Source organism: Geosmithia morbida, assembly GCF_012550715.1.
Source record: "Geosmithia morbida isolate 1262 chromosome Unknown scaffold_9, whole genome shotgun sequence".
Lineage (NCBI taxonomy): Eukaryota > Fungi > Ascomycota > Sordariomycetes > Hypocreales > Bionectriaceae > Geosmithia > Geosmithia morbida.
This window is the reverse complement of record NW_023336196.1, coordinates 8,042-25,148: the sequence shown is the minus strand read 5'-3', so window position 1 is coordinate 25,148 and position 17,107 is coordinate 8,042. Positions and strand designations below refer to the sequence as shown.

Here is a 17,107-nt window from a genome sequence, read left to right as displayed (position 1 = left end):
CCCCCAGCACCGCCGCCTGTTTATTTGGTAGGTTCCAGCCAGCCCAAGAGCCAAGGGTGAGTGGGTGTTGTCTGTGTGGGTGCCTCTTTCAAAACCCCCTTCTGGCCAGACCTGTCTCCTCTGCTCCATTCATCACCACCCTCTCTAATCCGAGCATCTCTCTCAACCCACCGTCGATATCTTGTGTGTGCTCTGCATCTTGCATCTCCCGTCCATCTGCCTTTTCCCATTCTTTTCTTTCCAAATACCCCCCCGTACCGTCCACGACTCTACATATCCCCCCCCCTTTTTCAAATTAAACCATCCATTTTCCACATTTCGCCATGGCTGAGATCCGCCGAAAGCTCGTCATTGTTGGCGATGGTGCCTGCGGTAAAACCTGTCTGCTGATGTGAGTCTCGCTGCCCGACATCCTCGACCTCTTCCATCCAGCCTCAACCCGATTGCCTTCTATCTCCATCGTCTGCTTCGTTTGCGAGTCGGCCTTTCTGCTCGTCTTCAATCCGACCGCGTGACCGCTTCCCGTCACCATTCCAGACCCCCTCCTCCTCCACCCCCCTTTTATCACGACGACACAGACGACGACGGCGAACATCATCTATCTTCTGGGAGGGGGGAGACCTGTCCTCCCCCGCCCCTCTCCATCATATGTTTTCATCATGCTGACAACCTTCGCAGTGTCTTCAGCAAGGGTACCTTCCCCGAGGTAAGATGGCTTCAGGCCTTCCCCTTAGCCGCCCCAGCCTTGTCCATCGCCCGCTTGTTTTTCTTTACCCTCTTCGGCCTCACACCCGACTTTCAACAGAAATGACCAACTTGACATGTTTCGACCCCTACGTCCCATCTGTCATCACGTCGTCGCTTTTCCACACAATGGGCCCTTGAATCATATCTAGCCCAGAAACCCTGGAGCATTCAGACTGACATTGTTACGCGATAACCAGGTCTACGTCCCCACCGTCTTCGAGAACTACGTGGCCGATGTCGAGGTCGACGGCAAGCACGTTGAGCTGGCTCTTTGGGATACTGCTGGCCAGGAGGACTACGACCGTCTCCGTCCCCTCTCCTACCCCGACTCTCACGTCATCCTGATCTGCTTCGCTGTCGACTCGCCCGACTCCCTGGACAACGTTCAGGAGAAGGTAAGCTAGGATTGCCCGCATCCCGAGGAAACGATCAGAGGCAGAAAACAGAAGACATGCCTGTGGGGGAGATTGAATGAGAAGAGAGAAAAACGCGCCAAGTTGGCGTATAGCTTTGCTGACACTGTTTTCCTGCACGATAGTGGATCTCCGAAGTCCTCCACTTCTGCCAGGGCCTCCCCATCATCCTTGTTGGCTGCAAGAAGGATCTTCGCTACGACCAGAAGACGATTGAGGAGCTCCGCAAGACCAGCCAGAAGCCCGTCTCCCCTGAGGAGGTGAGTGAATCGTCTCGGCCCAGCTGCTTTCCGCCGCTGGCGCTCCCCCCCCAACCAACCAACCCCCTCCCTCTTGGCTCGATCAACATATGGCTAGAGAACATTTCCTGACTGTTATCGACGTACAGGGTGAGGAGATCCGCAAGAAGATTGGCGCCTACAAGTACCTCGAGTGCTCTGCCAGGACCAACGAGGGTGTCCGCGAGGTGTTTGAGCACGCTACCCGCGCCGCTCTCCTGTCCCGCAGCAGCCGCAAGAAGGACAAGAAGTGCCTGGTCCTGTAAGTGGCCAGGCAGTACTCTCTCGACGCATACGGTCACCCCATGTCTACCGAGTTCCAAATCTCTCAAGGGACAAGACACAGTACAGCTCGGACCTGGCTAGGACGCGACCGTCGGAACTGCGCGGTCTAGGTGCCATGACGGTGCAGTAATCCGTGTCCAGGCTGTCCGAGTTGGGGGTTTCGATATCGTGCTTGTCCCGCACTGAGACCGGGTCTTGCCATTGCGCTCAGACCGATGTGGGCTGTCTGCTGTCTGCCCAGAGTTGATGGGCCTTGGTTGCCAGGGGGGGTTTTTTTTCCTTCCCCGGGTACATGCATGTTTAGGGAGAGGTTTCTATTTTGGCCAAACGGGGCCCGGCCAACAACGCCCATGTGGCCTTCTCGACGAATGCAAGCAGGCAAGCGGGACTTGTTTTCTATGTATCTCTGTGTTGCGTACAGACAGGGGAGAGAGTTTTGGGAGAGGGAAGGAAAGAGGGGGTGGGGTGTGTGTGTGTGTGATGGGACCTTATCTTTGGAACATGTGCTCCTTGTTTTTTACCTTATTTTTTTTCCTTTTCCCGTTACCCGGAGAGGAGATGCTCCAAGTTTTGGGGTGTGGAAAGGTGCCCCGAGAATGGCGGAGGAGGAAGGTTCTCGGGAGACCAACGGTCCCACCAAGGCCTACGAGGGGGAAGAAGAGACTGGGAGAAGGTGGTCTTTTGGGCTCCTGTTTTATTTTGTGCGTTTTTTTGTGAGATGGGGATAGGTCTCATAAACTTTATTTCCTTGTCTACTGGACTCTGGCCGAGTCTCGAGTGAGTATCAGTTGAGTGAATGTATCAATCAGGTTGATGTATATCATCACAATATATATCAGCTTGATGGTAAAGCTTCGGTCACTGTTGACATTCAGGACAGGTTTAGCTTGGGTGTCAGGTCCAGTATAATAGTCGTAATATCAATAAGTATCATCAGCGGTATCGTCAGCAGTGTAGCGGTAGCCGTTGGTTGACTTTTGTTTCATTTCATTCGACTCGTAACTCTTTGTGTGTGGATTCGCGCACACAGACACATGCTTCCTCGGTCTTGTGGTGCCCCTCTCCCCCCCCCTCTTCCCCTGTCTTCTGTCATCAATTCACCTACACTCTCTCTCTGTCTGCTCTGTGAATAAATTCCAAAGATCGACCGTGGTGGCTTTATCTACCGTGTTGGCGTGATATATTGATGCCCCGGGGTTTTCTTCTTCTTTCTCTTCTCACATGGGGCAAGTCTATTCCAAGATGGGTAGGATGAAGTATTAGAAAAGCAAGGACAACATCAACACCGACAACGAATCCTTTCCGGGGAAAGGGGGGGGAAGGGGGGGGGAGGGGGGGAGTGACCAAAAAATCGAGTATAGATGGGTATGGATAGCTGGGGAGGGCCAAGATTAGAGGGAGAGAGAGAGGGAGAGAGACTTACAGCTCCGCAACTCCCGCAAGTCTTGGTGCCACTGTCGATGGAGGAGCTGCACTTGGGGCAGGTGGCGTGGTTGTAGTTGATGAGTTCCATTTTTCTCTCTGGGAGGGGATGGGTTTCAAAGGAAGAGTTTTCTTCTCTTTTCTTCTTCTCTTTGTCGTATATCTGTCCTTCTCTTGGGAGGGGGGATGGAAATGGAAAAGGAAAAGAAGAGGAAGAGGAAGTTGGTTATGGAGAAGAGGGGAAAGAAGAAGGAGAGAAGAGGGGGTTCTGATTGCGCTCTCTCTCTCACTCTCTTCTCACTCTCCCTCACACACACACACCTTCTCTCTCTGCTTGCTCTCTCTCTCTGTGCTCTGCCCCTCCCGCCTTCTGTCTGATAGAACGGGGTCTAAAGCGGGGCTTCAAGAACAGATCTGAATTTGCTGTAGCACTACAACGGTGACACAACCACGAGGTCCACCTATCTGGGAGGGTAGAGATGACGGGTATTATTATATGCGTATTCGAGGTATCTGGATTTCGTAGTCACACTCTTTGTGTGTTTCCACTACACGATTACCAAAGAGAAGACGAGATGGTTATACATGTAAAGGGAAAGTCCAAGGTTTGATAACAAATAACAAGAAAAACCATATGCAGGTAACTGACATGACGAGAGTAAGGAGACGAAAAATAAAAAATAAAAGAGGAAAAATAAAAACATGTCTATGTGTACAGATGGGTAAAGAAAGATGATACAAGGACACTGGTCTATCTGTTTATTCTTGCATGAATAAAAATGTACATTGCGGGTCTGGATGAGATCTGCTTTTTTCTCTCTCTGTTTCTTCCTCAAAACATGTGTCGTTCTCAACACTGAGCTGTCTCTTGGTTACCTGCAAGGAGAATAATTGATATTCAGTCAGAAAAAGAAGGTATTTATTTTTTTGGTTTAATTTTTTTTTTTTTTTGGTTTGTTTTTTTGTGTTGATCGTCAAAATCAGAGGCATCTCAATCAGATGATATAAAACAGATGAGGAGCAGAACAAGATGGAAGGCAAAGATGAGAGACGAAGATGACCCACCAGAGATGATACGAGAGACGGCCTGGAAGACGGAGATGACCATGACGGCGCAGCCAAAGGCTACGACGCCCCAGGCAAGATAGGTCCTCCAGGTGCGGGTGGTGAGCTTGATGTAGCAGAGGGGCGGCATGACGTAAGCCATGGCGACGGCGCTGGTGGCGCCGACGAGCTCGAAGACGGCGCCGAGGTCGCAGGTGAGCAGGCTGATGACGGTGGCGCCGGCCATGAGCCCGGTGCTGATGGCGACGTGGCGGCGCAGGTCAAAGGGCGCGTCGGGCCAGAAGTACGTCTCCATGACCTCGCGGCAGACAAAGGCCTCGAGCGGCATCGTCGTCAGCATGTTGAGGCCGAAGCACAGCCGGGCCACGTTGACCATGACGTTGTCGGCCGGGAAGTTGTTGAGCACGTTGCCCAGCGTACGATCGCCGAAGACGAGGAACCCGGCCAGCGCGAGCGTGAGGCAGGCCACCGTCGATACGCCGACGGAGTAGTGCGTCACCCGGGAGAAGTTGTCTATCGTGGGGGTCTTGAGGGATCCGTAAATGAGGAGGGAGTTGTGGTGGCATACAAATGCTGTTTTTTTTTTTTTTGGTGGTGGTTTTAGAAACCTTTTCATCTTCCGGGGAGGAGGGACTATAGGCAATGGAAAAAGTAGAGGGGAGGGAGTGGTTGAGACTCACCAAATGAAATGACTCCGATGGCTTGAAAAACTCCGGAATTGACAGTCAGAGTGGGGAGGTCGAAGCTGCCCCTCTCCGAGGAGGGTACCATGACACCCTGCGTGACGACTGTGACGACGATGACGCCCATGCCCACGAGGGCGAGGGTGCTCGCCTTGGCGAGTTTGGAGATGTCCCGGTACAGGGTGAGGGGGTAGCTGACGCCCATGCAGAAGAAGGCGATGGCGACCCGCCTGTCGGCGATGAGGCCGACGACGGGCCAGGATGGCAGGTCGGGGGCCACGGCAACCATGACGTGGGGGATGGTGTCGCCGACGATGACGCCAAAGGCCACCATGCCGCCAAAGGCGAAGATCCACTGCGCCAGGCTGATGGCAATCAGGCCAGGGCGGCCGAAGCAGTGCTCGACGGTGCCCTGGAAGCTGCTCGTGCCGCTGAGCTTGCTGTTGATGACGATGAGGCATATCGTCCAGTCGATGAGGAACGTGAGCCCCACGAGGAGGCCGGTGCCCGCCAGCAGGCCGGCCTGCCGCATCGCGTACGGCTGCCCGATGATGCCGGCGCCGATGATGGAGTTGGCCATGTTCATGAAGGCGGACCGCAGACCCGACTTGGGCCGGCGCATCTGCTCCTCTGCCCGGTTTGTGGCATCGCCGTCATCGCCATCGTCCCCGGACCCGGACCCGGACCGGCGGCGCTGCTCCATATAATTGGCCATGGCCACGCTGGGAGCCTCCATGTCCGTCAGGAGGGGCATGCGGTGATGCGACTCGTCGTAGTCGTCCATCTCGAACCCCGACGTCGACGAGGACGTGGAGTCGCGCGCCGGTCCGCTGCTCACGCCCACCACCTCGGGCGTCAGGTCAAAGCGGACGCGGTGCGCAGACCGGGGCGTAGGGGCCGCATCTTCATGGTCGAACAGGATGTTGCTGTTGCTGTTGCTCCTGCTGCTGCGGCTGTTGTTGTTGTTCTTGCTGCCGCCGGTCTTGATTGCAGATCGCATCGGCTGCAGCTCCTCCTCGCCTGCGAGCAGGCCACGGTCTTCGCCGTGTGTCACGTCATCAGGCTCATGGGCCATAGTACTTTAGGAGGAGGAGAAGAGAGAGAGAGAGAGAGAGAGAGAGAGAGAGAGAGAGAGCGGGGGAGGGAGGGAGGGAGAGAGAGAGATGGCTCAGAGACTTTCAATGACTGAGCATCTTCTTGCCAGACCCTGCTAGGCCGATCTTCTCGAGAGGTACGATTTAGGGGAGGAGGGAAGCGGCTAGTCGGTCGTTCGGGCTGTGTCGGCACAAGCGAGAGGTTCGTATCGTGGTGTGCGTGTGGAGGTGGTCTGCCCCTTGTCGCTGAAGAAGGTAAGGGGAAAGGGAGGAAGAGATGAAAGGAGAGTGGGCGTGGCTCTCTTCGTGCTTGTCGCAGAGCTCGTTGAAACCTGTGAGAGACGTGGTTTATTGAGGCTCATTCAAAGTCGGGCTTGGCGTGGGGATTCGTTACAGGATTATGTCCTACTGTTCCTACTGAATACTGTAATACTGCAATACTGCCACGGTAGTAATAATATTATGTGCTAGCAGCTACAGGTTAATCCTGGTGGTGGGTAATAAACATTATGGCAGTACGGAGTCATTCTACTCCCGACTCTAGTCCTTAGATATATTATAAGTCTTACGTAAGCAACCAGTCCACAGTCTAGTGATGTTAGTGACTGAGCTCTCTTCTTTCATTTTTTTTTTGGACACATCTGTACAGATTAGTATCTTAGCCAATGAGTTCGTACAATATCAATCCAAGATCCATCGTCTCCAACGTCCCGTCAACTGATGTCACTGCATGCTATCTATCATACTGCCAGGTGCATATCGCGCCGTGCATTGTACCTGTATCACGTCGTCGACCTCGCGAGAGAGATTCTCTCGATAAGGAAGCTCGGCAAGTCGTACGCACCCGTCTACGTCCTGCTCACCCGAGGAGGTTTCGCTGCACGAGCTCTCTGCTGATATCGCATGAAACATCAAAGCCACAGTCAAGATCGCCAACCCCGATGCTGGCAGCAGATCGTGAAAGCACCCCTCTGTCCCGCAATGCCGTGTATCTTGCGGATTTTTCTCTCGGCCTTGCGGCGCGTCAGGTGTCGATTGCTTTGATTTGAACCTTTGATCCCACCCATGCCGAGGCCACTCCGTCGATGGCCTCTCGTATCGACAGATCCATCTGCCGAACCGTAGTATTGCCCCGCGAAGCGACGAGCGACGCGACTGCGGCATCCCTAGATCCTCATCGAAAAGACCTCTGCCGAGACGGTTGCCCTTGCTGACCTGCTGCCTCCTCATTCTTCTGTGTGATGTGCCCGCTTGAATGGGTGAGGTGCCCAAGCTGCGCGATGCTAGAGGCCGATGGTGCTTAATGTCACGGCGCGTGTGAGCTTCTCTGATGGTTTACCCTCGGTACGCAAGCTTTACTTTTCTTTTTTCAGGCTCGCAGTCTGCTAGGCGGCCTGTTGGCCTTGGCTGTTGCCGAGATGGCCCGTCCTATCTTCGACATCGTTCTGCAGTACATGTCGGCAAGGTGTGAACGGCCGCTCGACAGGGCCAGACTCACGTGCGTTGCACCACGCACAGCTTACAGCTGAATTCTAGACCTCTTCTCTCCTCTCTCTCCCGGCCGCCGCAGAGATACCGTTGTTTGCCTCGGTGCTACCGCCGATCGACAGGTGGCTGCTTCAAGGGAAGAAGCAGGGCCCCATGGCCGCCAGCTTGACGGCGGCTCCTCTTCTGCTGCATGGTCATCCTTGGCCTCGCTCTTTTCCAAAGAGCACCTGTCTTTACTGTTTACGGCCGTGGCGGTATTGGAGGGCATCACCTCTATTGCATCCTCTCCTCTAACCAGGGTTCTCACTTTCAGCTAGTCTCGATATCGGAGGTATGGGACTGTCACTTCCATTCATCGTCGCCCGCATATTTCTATGCCATGGCTGGGCCTGCCCCTTGTACATTGACGAGAGCCGAGTCGGACTCTGAGGAATAGGTGGACAGGTACCAAGTTTATGGAGGGGTGCGAAGAGGAAGAAGAGCAGTGCAAATCACATGCGCTGTACAGATAAGAAAGCATGCTGTCTTCGAACATGAGTAGAATCAGGCAGTGTTGTCTCGTGCCCTACTCCCCATTGTTTGCTGACTTTCTTCGAATCCTGTTTGCTCTGGCTCCTTGCCGTTCCTGATCGCATGGAGGATATTGGCTAGGCCAGTAATCTGCATGACTTGCAAAACTTGGTGCATGGCCACGGTAGATGGCATCCATGCATCATGATGATACTGTGGAGAGTGAGGCCAGATGCTGACCTACTTACACATGGTGAAGAGAGTTCTCTCGGCAAGCAGCAAAGAAACCAAGACAGAAGGGGGGGGAAGGAAGAGAAAAAAAAGAGCACTGTGTTCAGAGGATCGTCGTCACCAAGCCTGCGTCGACCACCAAAGTAGGCTTAGGGGTTTAGGGTCTAGGGTTATTTAGGTAGCTATCGCCTTCGCATGTGAATCGCCATTCGTGGTCGCGATCGGCAGAATACATGGAAATGCACAGTCATATATTTCTGACCCCGCCTCAGCTGCAGGTCATCATCTTCGACTTCAGGACTTCACGTTGAACTCTGATAGCAGCTGCCTTGAGATGATACACATCGAGGGTTGACCAGACCCAAGGCTGACATTGGTATTGCCGGATACTGTTGGTAAACGAAGGTGATCATGAACTGATCGGAATGTGTTCTATATAAAGCAATAGAAGCAGAGTCTACAGTCACATTCCAGGGCGGCCTTGCCCTGATGGCGAATAGTGACGAACAGTGCCGCGACAGATACACTTGGATGTGATTGACGGTAGAAGATTACTAGTAGCTAGTGTCAGACCTCGTGATGCTGTATAGACGGATATAGATATCAGACAAGAGATGTGTTTTGGAATCTTGAAGGGGATAGCAACCAAGAAGTTAGAGTCAGTCTCGAAGACAGCTTGGAGATGCAAATACTCCCTTGGATCTACTACATTGCTGAGACTTCTTTGGTGAACCGTCAACGTGGCCGCCACAGCAATTGAGACTTATACTGCTGGCACCTATGACCACCGTGCCGTGGATGCCATGGTCGACATCCGACGTGGTCGCGAAGCGCTTCGCCGAAGTCCGATGGACTTGAGATGACAAAGTCAAGGATCCGGTATGCTGAACACAGTACATGCTTGTATATATATAATTCCAAAGTATCTAACTCCTACGCAATCAGGGCTGTTCTCGTCAAACACAATATCCACCATGTCTTTGGTATCGGCCTTCCCCGCCGACACCACGATCTTGCACCTGACGAGAGGATTGTCGAGATCGGCCCCGTGTCCCCCCCCCCCCCCCCCCCCCCCCCCCCCTCCCCGCTGGGCCGTTCCTGATGGGGATACCATGACTGGCGATTCTGTTCTCCCCCATTGCTCGGCGCGTCTCTGACGGCGAGTTGCGCCCTGCGGAGTACCGCTCCGTGCCCGAGAGAGATGTTCCCGATGTCGAGAGCCCTGTCTTCCCTGCCGGCTCTTCCCGAGAGCTCGTCGCCGTTCTAGAGGAGACAGTCGTGGGTGATATCCCCGGTGTCGACACCGTCGAGCACAACGATGAGGAGGGAGAGTCCATGGAAATCACCTGGGGACGCAGCAGCTGTCGTCATCCCCTCAACCGGCACGACTAGAAATGTGGTTAACGGGCTACAGGCACGCGAGACCTTCCAGGCAACGTGGACTTTTCCCTTCGAGCCGAGTGACATCGCTCATGACGGAGTCCAGACGTGCCATGGCGTCTACATCGGCAGCGGCCACGCCCCCCGTCCTCTCTAACGATGGGGTGAAGCAGTGACACCGCGTCTACATCGGCAGCGGCCATGCTCCTCACACACTGCAAAGGCCAAGATTGACAGTTTACCGAGTCGGGCAGCTTGGCTTTCTTTTTGCTAGGGGGCACTTGCCATGGTAAATCCGTTCATGGCTTAGGTAAGCGGGACTCGATTATAATAACGTCAGATCCGTCCCTTCTGGCATAGAAGAGCATCGATCAACAAGAAAACAATCAACCATCGGCATACCACAAGACATACTAAAAAGAGACGAGCATACCTCTTTTTGTGTGGCACTGCCTGCACTCGTATCAGCAGCCCGCGCGTTTGAACATGGGGGCTATTTCTGTTCCTGTGCCCCGCTACAGCCTCAAACCGGCCCACAGTCAGCATCAACCGTGAGCTGCGTCAGCGATGCCTCTACCGGGCCAGCAGTTCGTGGCTGTCGCAGCGACTCTGATTTCACATTGGCCTTTGAGGATGCCTTCCCCACTCCTTTACCGTCCCTGGCGTTCACCGGTCTCTGCTCCCGTCGTCTTATCACGCTCCGGCGCTGCCACATCATGGTTGGCGGCGTTCGGCTCCGAGCGACCAGACTGGTAATGAATGCTCTGTAGCTCGTCTCATGTTTCGCCTGCATCGTGCGTGTGTCGACAGAGCCGCCCGTTCATCTCTAGCGTTGACAGATAGTTGCTTGCCACAAATCTACGTGATGCTCAGTCCTTCTCTCGCAGTCATCATATCTGTACAGACATCGCACGCGGCTGTCCAAGGCCGCCTCTCTCCTGCTGCAGCGTCTCTCGGCTTCATTGCCGCCTCGGCTCTGGTGCTGCTGCCATATCAGGAGCATGGGAGGTCGCCCAGACCATCCAACCTCACAGTGAGCTACCCCGCCATCACCTGCCTTTTCGACGTGGCCAAGACGCGAATCCCATCTATGGCTGCTGTTCGACGGGCCATCACCTCTGGCAGCCATCTCAACAGCCATGGTGGCTCTGAAAGTAGCCGTGATGCTTGTCGAATCGCAGAAGAAGACGGCATGGCTCACTTGGAGCGACACGGGAGAGCATAGTGTCGAGGAGGAGAGTGGAATCTTTGGCCTCGGTGTATTTTACTGGCTCCACAGACTGTTCATAAATGGCCATCGAACTAGTCTGTCCACCGAAACAGTTTTCCCGCTGGACCAGACCATCTCAGCACCCGTTCTCGCACCTGAGCTCGCCAGGAGACTTCGGATGTCGTCGTGGAGGGGGCGCGGATGGGGACTGACCAAGGTGCTGTTTTCCACGCTGGCTCCGCCGCTGTTGCCATCTCTCGTCCCTCGATTGGCTCTGCTCGCTGCCAGCATGTGCCCGTCGTCTCTTACCGATGGCTCTCCTAGACTTCCTGCAAGGAGACAGGCGTTCAGAAAAGAGCCACGGCCGCAGCCTCATCGGTGCTACAATTTTGTCGTACGGTCTCCTTGCTTTGTCGACGGTTCTGTATGGATACTTCCAGGAGCGTTTTGTCATCATGGTGCGCGGATGCCTCATCGCCGCCATGTATGATCAGACAGTCCAGCTCGAGCTCGCCTCGTCAACAGATCCTGGACTTCTCACTTTAATGAGCACCGATGTCAGCCGCTTGATGGCGGGCTTGTTAGACATCCACGAGTATCGGGGCAGTTCCATCCAGGTCGGCCTATCGTCTCGGCGGCTACAGAAGAAGCTGGGGGAAGCCTTCGTCGCACCCCTCGTCGTGGCTGTGCTGACTTTCCTGGCCATGTTCTTCTTGAGCAGGGTGATCGATCGTCGCCAGAGGGCTTGGATGGAAGCCATAGGTATCCGCGTGGGGATCATGGCCACCGCAATCTCCCAGATGAAGCTCATCAGAATGTCGGGAATAGATGCCCCCCATCAAGAAGAGGATTCAGCAGCTGCGCGTTGCAGAGGTCGGAGTCGGTGAGCGTCGGCGCATGCTGGCCGTCGCGGGAGCTGCTATCTCGCAGGTTCCGTTGCTCATATCCCCTGTCTTGGCATCCGCCACCACCATCAAGGTGCTGGACACCGCATCTCATCTTCGTATCGATATCTCACCTCACTCTCCTTGCTGCCCCGTTGCTGGTGCTCTTCCCGAAGGTGCCCCAGCTTCTCAGCGCATTCACTTCCCTTCGGCGCGTCCAGGAATTCCTGGAGCGCGGCGCCAGGAACGACTATCGCATCTCGCATAGCGACAGCAGGTTTGCAGGCATGGGAATCGAGACGCACAACGATGTCGACACGAACGTCTTTGGCGGAAGCAGAACCAGAGACTCCGGTATCAGCATCTGTGATGGGGGAATTTGGATGGTCTCAAGACACCCCGGTTCTCAGAGACGTCGGCATTTCCATCCCGGCCTCCTGCGTTGCAGCTGCCATTGGACCTGTTGGAAGTGGGAAGACGACCGTTTGCGGATACATCCTCGGCGAGTTACCCTCTGCCCGTGGATTTGCCAATCTCTCGACAAACTCGTTTCCTCTGTAGGAGGAAAAGCACGGACGGCACCGGGGATTCATCTTCTTTGCAAGGCCTGACGACTGCATCTCTCGGGACCGACCCAAGGCTGACCGCATATGCCCCCTGTTCTGACTCTTGAGTGAGCCCGTCCGCTCCCCCCAGAGTCCAACCTGCTAAGCGGCGGATTAGTAGTTGGATCGGTGATGGCCAGCGAATACCTGCCGCTGTACGTCTTCTTTTATATATATATATATGTATGCACGTATATATGTATATTCTACCTCTCATGTGCGGTATACGATATAGTCTCTATTCGCACCGCAACCTCCTACATACGACCATAGCTAGCGGAGAATACGGGGTCCCGTCCGCTCCCCCAGAGTCAAACCGCTAAGCGGTGGATTAGTAGTTGGGTCGGTGACGACCAGCGAATACCTACTGTTGTATGTTTCTTCTTCTTTTTTTTTTCTTTTCGTTTCTTCGGTTTTTAGTATTACTCGCATTGTTTACCTACTATATCAATCTAATAATGTGTTGGCTCATCACATCCATTACGATTCTTATGTCGAGTACGATCGGCTCTTGTTTCGTGTCAAGACCCGTTGTGCGACACTTCTCTCTCCCTTCACGCCTTTCCTTACTTCATCGCCACACACTCACTTGCAGACACTCATAGGCAACAATGCGATCACCTCTGGCGATCACCTCTGATCACCCAGCCATCATAGTGAGCAGGATCCGTGGCCATTGCCGGACCTCAGAGATGACCTAGTATATGGTCAACCCAAACCCAAACCCTCCAGCCCCAAAGCCACCGCAAGAAACCCCCGACGCATTCCACAAGATTGCAGACAAGACACAGGAACGTGAGCGTTCGATGGGTACCTAGGCACGACGAATATACTAGGAAACGAACCTGCAGACCGCCTTGCCATTGCAGGAGCGAAGCTACCAATACTAGTGCTCCCCAATAACGGCAATAACCTTGTCAACTCATCCTCTCATGGAAGAAATGGCGAATCCAGAGGCGGATATGGAAAAGGCCTTCCACGACTGGTGGTAGATAGAAAGCATCCCCCCTCCCGGTTGTTGACAGTAATATGCGCCGGATTCAACTCATCAGGATTAGTGTCCCCAGTCCTCTAGGGAATCCGATCGAACACAATGTCCCGTCTCCCCCCCACAGATAGCCGTTCCTTATCCCCGTAGACGAAGATCGATGACCTCGTCGGTGATGCACAGTGCAGGCTGATGCGGCGCGGCCGTGGCCACGGATCAGTTGGGATGACGCTCTGTAGGGGGTACAGACACGTCCAGCGAGCCCCTGTACTTGGATGGCACCCTCCAGTCGCCCATCTGTCGAGAGAGTAGAGTGCTCCGAGTCCTCGTGCGTCAGGGCTTGTCGCGGACGGCCCTCTCCTGGAGCGGGCCAGTCGACGTCGACGCTGCTGCACCTGTCCAGTTCGCCTGCCAGGAGGGCGAGGTGGAGATGGCGAAAGCCCAGGGGGGGCGGGGGGCGCCAAACAACGTGAAGCGTGTCAGGGCGTATCGAAAGGCGTCAGTGTCAGTTCCAGACGTCGACACCTCATCACCCGCTCGACGTCAGCTGTCGGTTCTCGCAGGTTCCCCTCATTCCCAATCCCCGGCAGAATAGGTGGCAGAGGTGCCAACCCCTTCCGAGACGGGACAGAAGCATCACTTGCATCTTGAGAACAGGATGGAGATATGTCTAGGTGGGCCAGAGGAGTATCTCGATGACGGTTCCGGGGACCAGAGATGAAGGGCACACAGCAAGAAGAATGGCAGTTTTCGAGCTAAGGGCAGGGATGGCACACGCGAGCGCTTGCATGCACTGCCGTCTGCGTGGTGTGATGCAGAGGAGAAGGTGCCAGTTGGCAGTGATGGTGAGAACCTGATATATATCTAGGTGGCTAATAGTAGCAATGACCGAAGCAGAGTGACGGGATGGAATGGGTTGATAGTAAGGAACAGAGACCCGTGGCGAAGAACGGAGAAAAGAATTGGAATAGCAACGCTGAGGATGAATCATTCCCGCAGTGGTTTTCAGGCAATCTCCACATCGAATCCGAAAGACTTGATGTCCTCGAGCAGACGCTCCATCGGCGTCGCGTATGAAACGTCGGTGCTGGGCGTTTGGCCCTCGAGGCCGCCCACAAGCAATCCGCAGGCCCGACTTCTCAGGTCCCAAATGCATGCACCAGAGTCCCCATCTGCCGAGAAGAAGTCGCGGCCAGGACCACGAAACTTTGTGCCGATGATACACATCTCATGTGACTCGGCGCTGACCCAGGGCAAGGGGTTGCGAAGGACTGAACGCACCTCGTTGACCATGCCTGTCCTGAGCCCAGATTGCTGCCCACACATCACGACAAAGTGTGCGGGCGCGCCGGCTGATACGTAATCCACCGACGGCCGCTGAAGCTCCTTCTCAGGGCAGACACCGACGATGCGAGCCGTGGCTCCACCGTCCTCCTCGGCGACCAGGTACTGTCTCAGCGGGAGGTCCCGGGGTGCGGTTTCGCGGCTCATCCTATCTTGTATGGTCACGGCTCTGTCGAGCCCAAGAAAGACGCGACTCTGAAGGTTCACGAGGGCAGTCGTATGCCTAGCGGGATCGAGCTCTATAAGAGCCCAATCCCGGAGCCACTTCCTACCAGAGGGGGTCGTCGCAATATCGAGCGCGGGTGAGGAGGCGACACTTCCGACTACACGATCGCCGATATCGGTGAGCGCGTCTAGCTTGCTCTCGATGCGGGCCCATAGAGTGTCATCGGGGCGTGCCTGGACGCCTCGGAGAAAAGTTTGGTGGTCCGTGAAGGTTCCCTCGGGCGGCTGAATGACCTCGATCCGGGGCTCGGCACCGCTGAACCTGTATTCGTTGATCGAGGACTGGTCAATGACAACGTGTCGACAGGTAAGGGCGAAGACTCTTCCACTTCTTCTACACTTTAGGTATAGCCCTTTCGTGCCTTCGTAGTCTGGTCTTTGACGGCTCTCGATGGATACCCCCAGGAGCTCAGAAAGGGATATGCCGACATGTTCGGCATAACTCCGAGCCGTGGAAGGGTCCAGGGGCCAAGGGTGCAGCTTCGGCGGGGACGTGGGTGCGCCATCCACGAGATGGGAAAAAGTTGACTCCTTGACGTCGACGTCGACGTCCCACAATCCACGGGCACGCAGCTTCTCGACGCAAGCAGTCACAGCCTGGTAGGCGACAGTCCACGCTGTAGACGCCGGCTCTACCGAGACGAAGACTGTCACCGTTCTCCGAGGATTTGGCTCTGGGCCGTATTCTACGTATCCGATCCGGAGGACATCGATGGCCACCCATGCGATATCCTCTAGGCACTTCATGTTGGAGTCACGACAGGGTCAGGAGGCTTGCTTACCTATGATGGAGAAACACGAGCAAAAAAACTCACTCGTAACAGAATAAGTGCGCAGTCAAGGTCTTATTCTCCTGACGATGATCAAGCTACGTTTTCTCTCAAGCCCCCTCCCCACCTGTCGATTCTCTTATAAGCTCCATCCCTTCTCTCCATATTTCCATCCACAGTCCTATCTCCATTGACCCTTCCTCTCCTTCTCACGAATTGTCTCATCACGTGTCCAATCGGATGGACGGTGGTGAGGAAGGAGCTTGTACTCATCCAGGCAGAAGGCTGATGTGGGAACAGTTCCTACCTTGATGGTAATTCGTGGCCAAGCTAAGTGTCCATTCATCTCTCATCCTCTTACTTCCTCGTACGAACTTCCTCCTTCATTATACGTCTGGCTCGCCCCCTCTATGCCTTGGTGACGTCAGGTTTCCTTGGATGTAAGTCCGTAGTGGCTTCGTAGTGGCTTCTTAGTGAAAGTATGTGTGCAGGAGAATGAGGGGTTCATGTGTGGCTCACGTGTGACTCATAGAGATTCATCGAGTCCATTGTGACGTTAGGGTCAACTCTGAGCTACAGGGTAGACAGAGATGATGTCGTTTTATGTTGGCGAGACAATTAGGATGTCGTACTAAGCAATAAGGCAGTTACAGTCGTAGGTGCTACTACTAAAAGGAACTAGAGTTTTAGAAGAAGCGTTAACTATATTATTAATAGCTAGGTAAGGAGCGACTAGACTATAGAAATAAGGTTAACTATATATGTGACGGTTGGTACGACTCTAGGCTACAGGGTAGTCAGAGAAGTGTCGGTTTTATGTTAGCGAGGCCGTTAGGGCGTCTAACTAAGCAATAAGGCAGTTATAGTCGTAGGTGCTTGTTCTTAAGGAACTAGTTCTAATAGAAGCGTTAACTATTATATTGATAGCTAGGTAAAGAGTGACTAGGCTATAAAAATAAGGTTGACTATATACTAGGCGATTATTAAATAAATGTAATAATCGCGGGAGGTAATTATTGCGATCGCTAGGTGATTAAGGTGATCGTTAGGTTAGTGATCGCTGCGATCGCTAAGTGATCAAGGTAATCGCTTATATTGTGTGTAAGTGGAAATGATAGTGATAAGTAAGAAAAAATGTAGGGTGCACGTGAAGGTCGCATAACGGGCCGTAACATTTGATCGCCTAGCGATCGTAGCGATCACCCCTTGCGATCATTACGCCCACTTAATGATCGCCTAGTATATAGTCAACCTCATTTCTATAGCCTAGTCACTCTTTACCTAGCTATTAATATAATAGTCAACGCTTCTATTAGAACTAGTTCCCTAAGAATAAGCACCTACGACTATAACTGCCTTATTGCTTAGTTAGACGCCCTAACGGCCTCGCTAATATAAAACCGACACTTCTCTAACTACCCTATAGCATAGAGTTATACTAACCGTTATATATTAATAGCTCTTATTTAGACCGTTACTATATTA

At 53.8% G+C, this 17,107-nt stretch overlaps 5 protein-coding genes across 5 annotated transcripts; 3 read left to right on the top strand and 2 right to left on the bottom strand.

The window, feature by feature from the left end:
• Nucleotides 1-323: 323 nt before the first annotated feature.
• On the top strand, nt 324-1,853 carry GMORB2_7551 (Ras-like protein family, member A; the record flags this gene model as incomplete). Its single annotated transcript, XM_035469516.1, has 6 exons — nt 324-391; nt 679-706; nt 945-1,142; nt 1,286-1,420; nt 1,549-1,700; nt 1,790-1,853. The coding sequence occupies 6 exons, from the start codon at nt 324-326 to the stop codon at nt 1,851-1,853; spliced, it is 645 nt and encodes a 214-aa protein (XP_035320610.1).
• A 2,283-nt stretch (nt 1,854-4,136) lies between these two features.
• GMORB2_7550 (solute carrier family 38 (sodium-coupled neutral amino acid transporter), member 11) lies at nt 4,137-5,677 on the bottom strand (the record flags this gene model as incomplete). Its single annotated transcript, XM_035469515.1, has 2 exons — nt 4,137-4,783; nt 4,891-5,677. The coding sequence occupies 2 exons, from the start codon at nt 5,675-5,677 to the stop codon at nt 4,137-4,139; spliced, it is 1,434 nt and encodes a 477-aa protein (XP_035320609.1).
• A 136-nt stretch (nt 5,678-5,813) lies between these two features.
• GMORB2_7549 (uncharacterized protein) lies at nt 5,814-6,107 on the top strand (the record flags this gene model as incomplete). The annotated part of the gene is made up of 2 exons (XM_035469514.1): nt 5,814-5,938; nt 6,098-6,107. 2 exons carry the CDS (start codon nt 5,814-5,816, stop codon nt 6,105-6,107), a joined length of 135 nt encoding a protein of 44 aa, XP_035320608.1.
• A 4,628-nt stretch (nt 6,108-10,735) lies between these two features.
• GMORB2_7548 (ABC transporter transmembrane region) lies at nt 10,736-12,251 on the top strand (the record flags this gene model as incomplete). Its single annotated transcript, XM_035469513.1, has 5 exons — nt 10,736-11,052; nt 11,150-11,576; nt 11,635-11,784; nt 11,867-12,044; nt 12,103-12,251. The coding sequence occupies 5 exons, from the start codon at nt 10,736-10,738 to the stop codon at nt 12,249-12,251; spliced, it is 1,221 nt and encodes a 406-aa protein (XP_035320607.1).
• A 1,365-nt stretch (nt 12,252-13,616) lies between these two features.
• Nucleotides 13,617-15,599, bottom strand: GMORB2_7547 (uncharacterized protein; the record flags this gene model as incomplete). Its single annotated transcript, XM_035469512.1, has 2 exons — nt 13,617-13,691; nt 14,304-15,599. The coding sequence occupies 2 exons, from the start codon at nt 15,597-15,599 to the stop codon at nt 13,617-13,619; spliced, it is 1,371 nt and encodes a 456-aa protein (XP_035320606.1).
• Nucleotides 15,600-17,107: the final 1,508 nt, after the last annotated feature.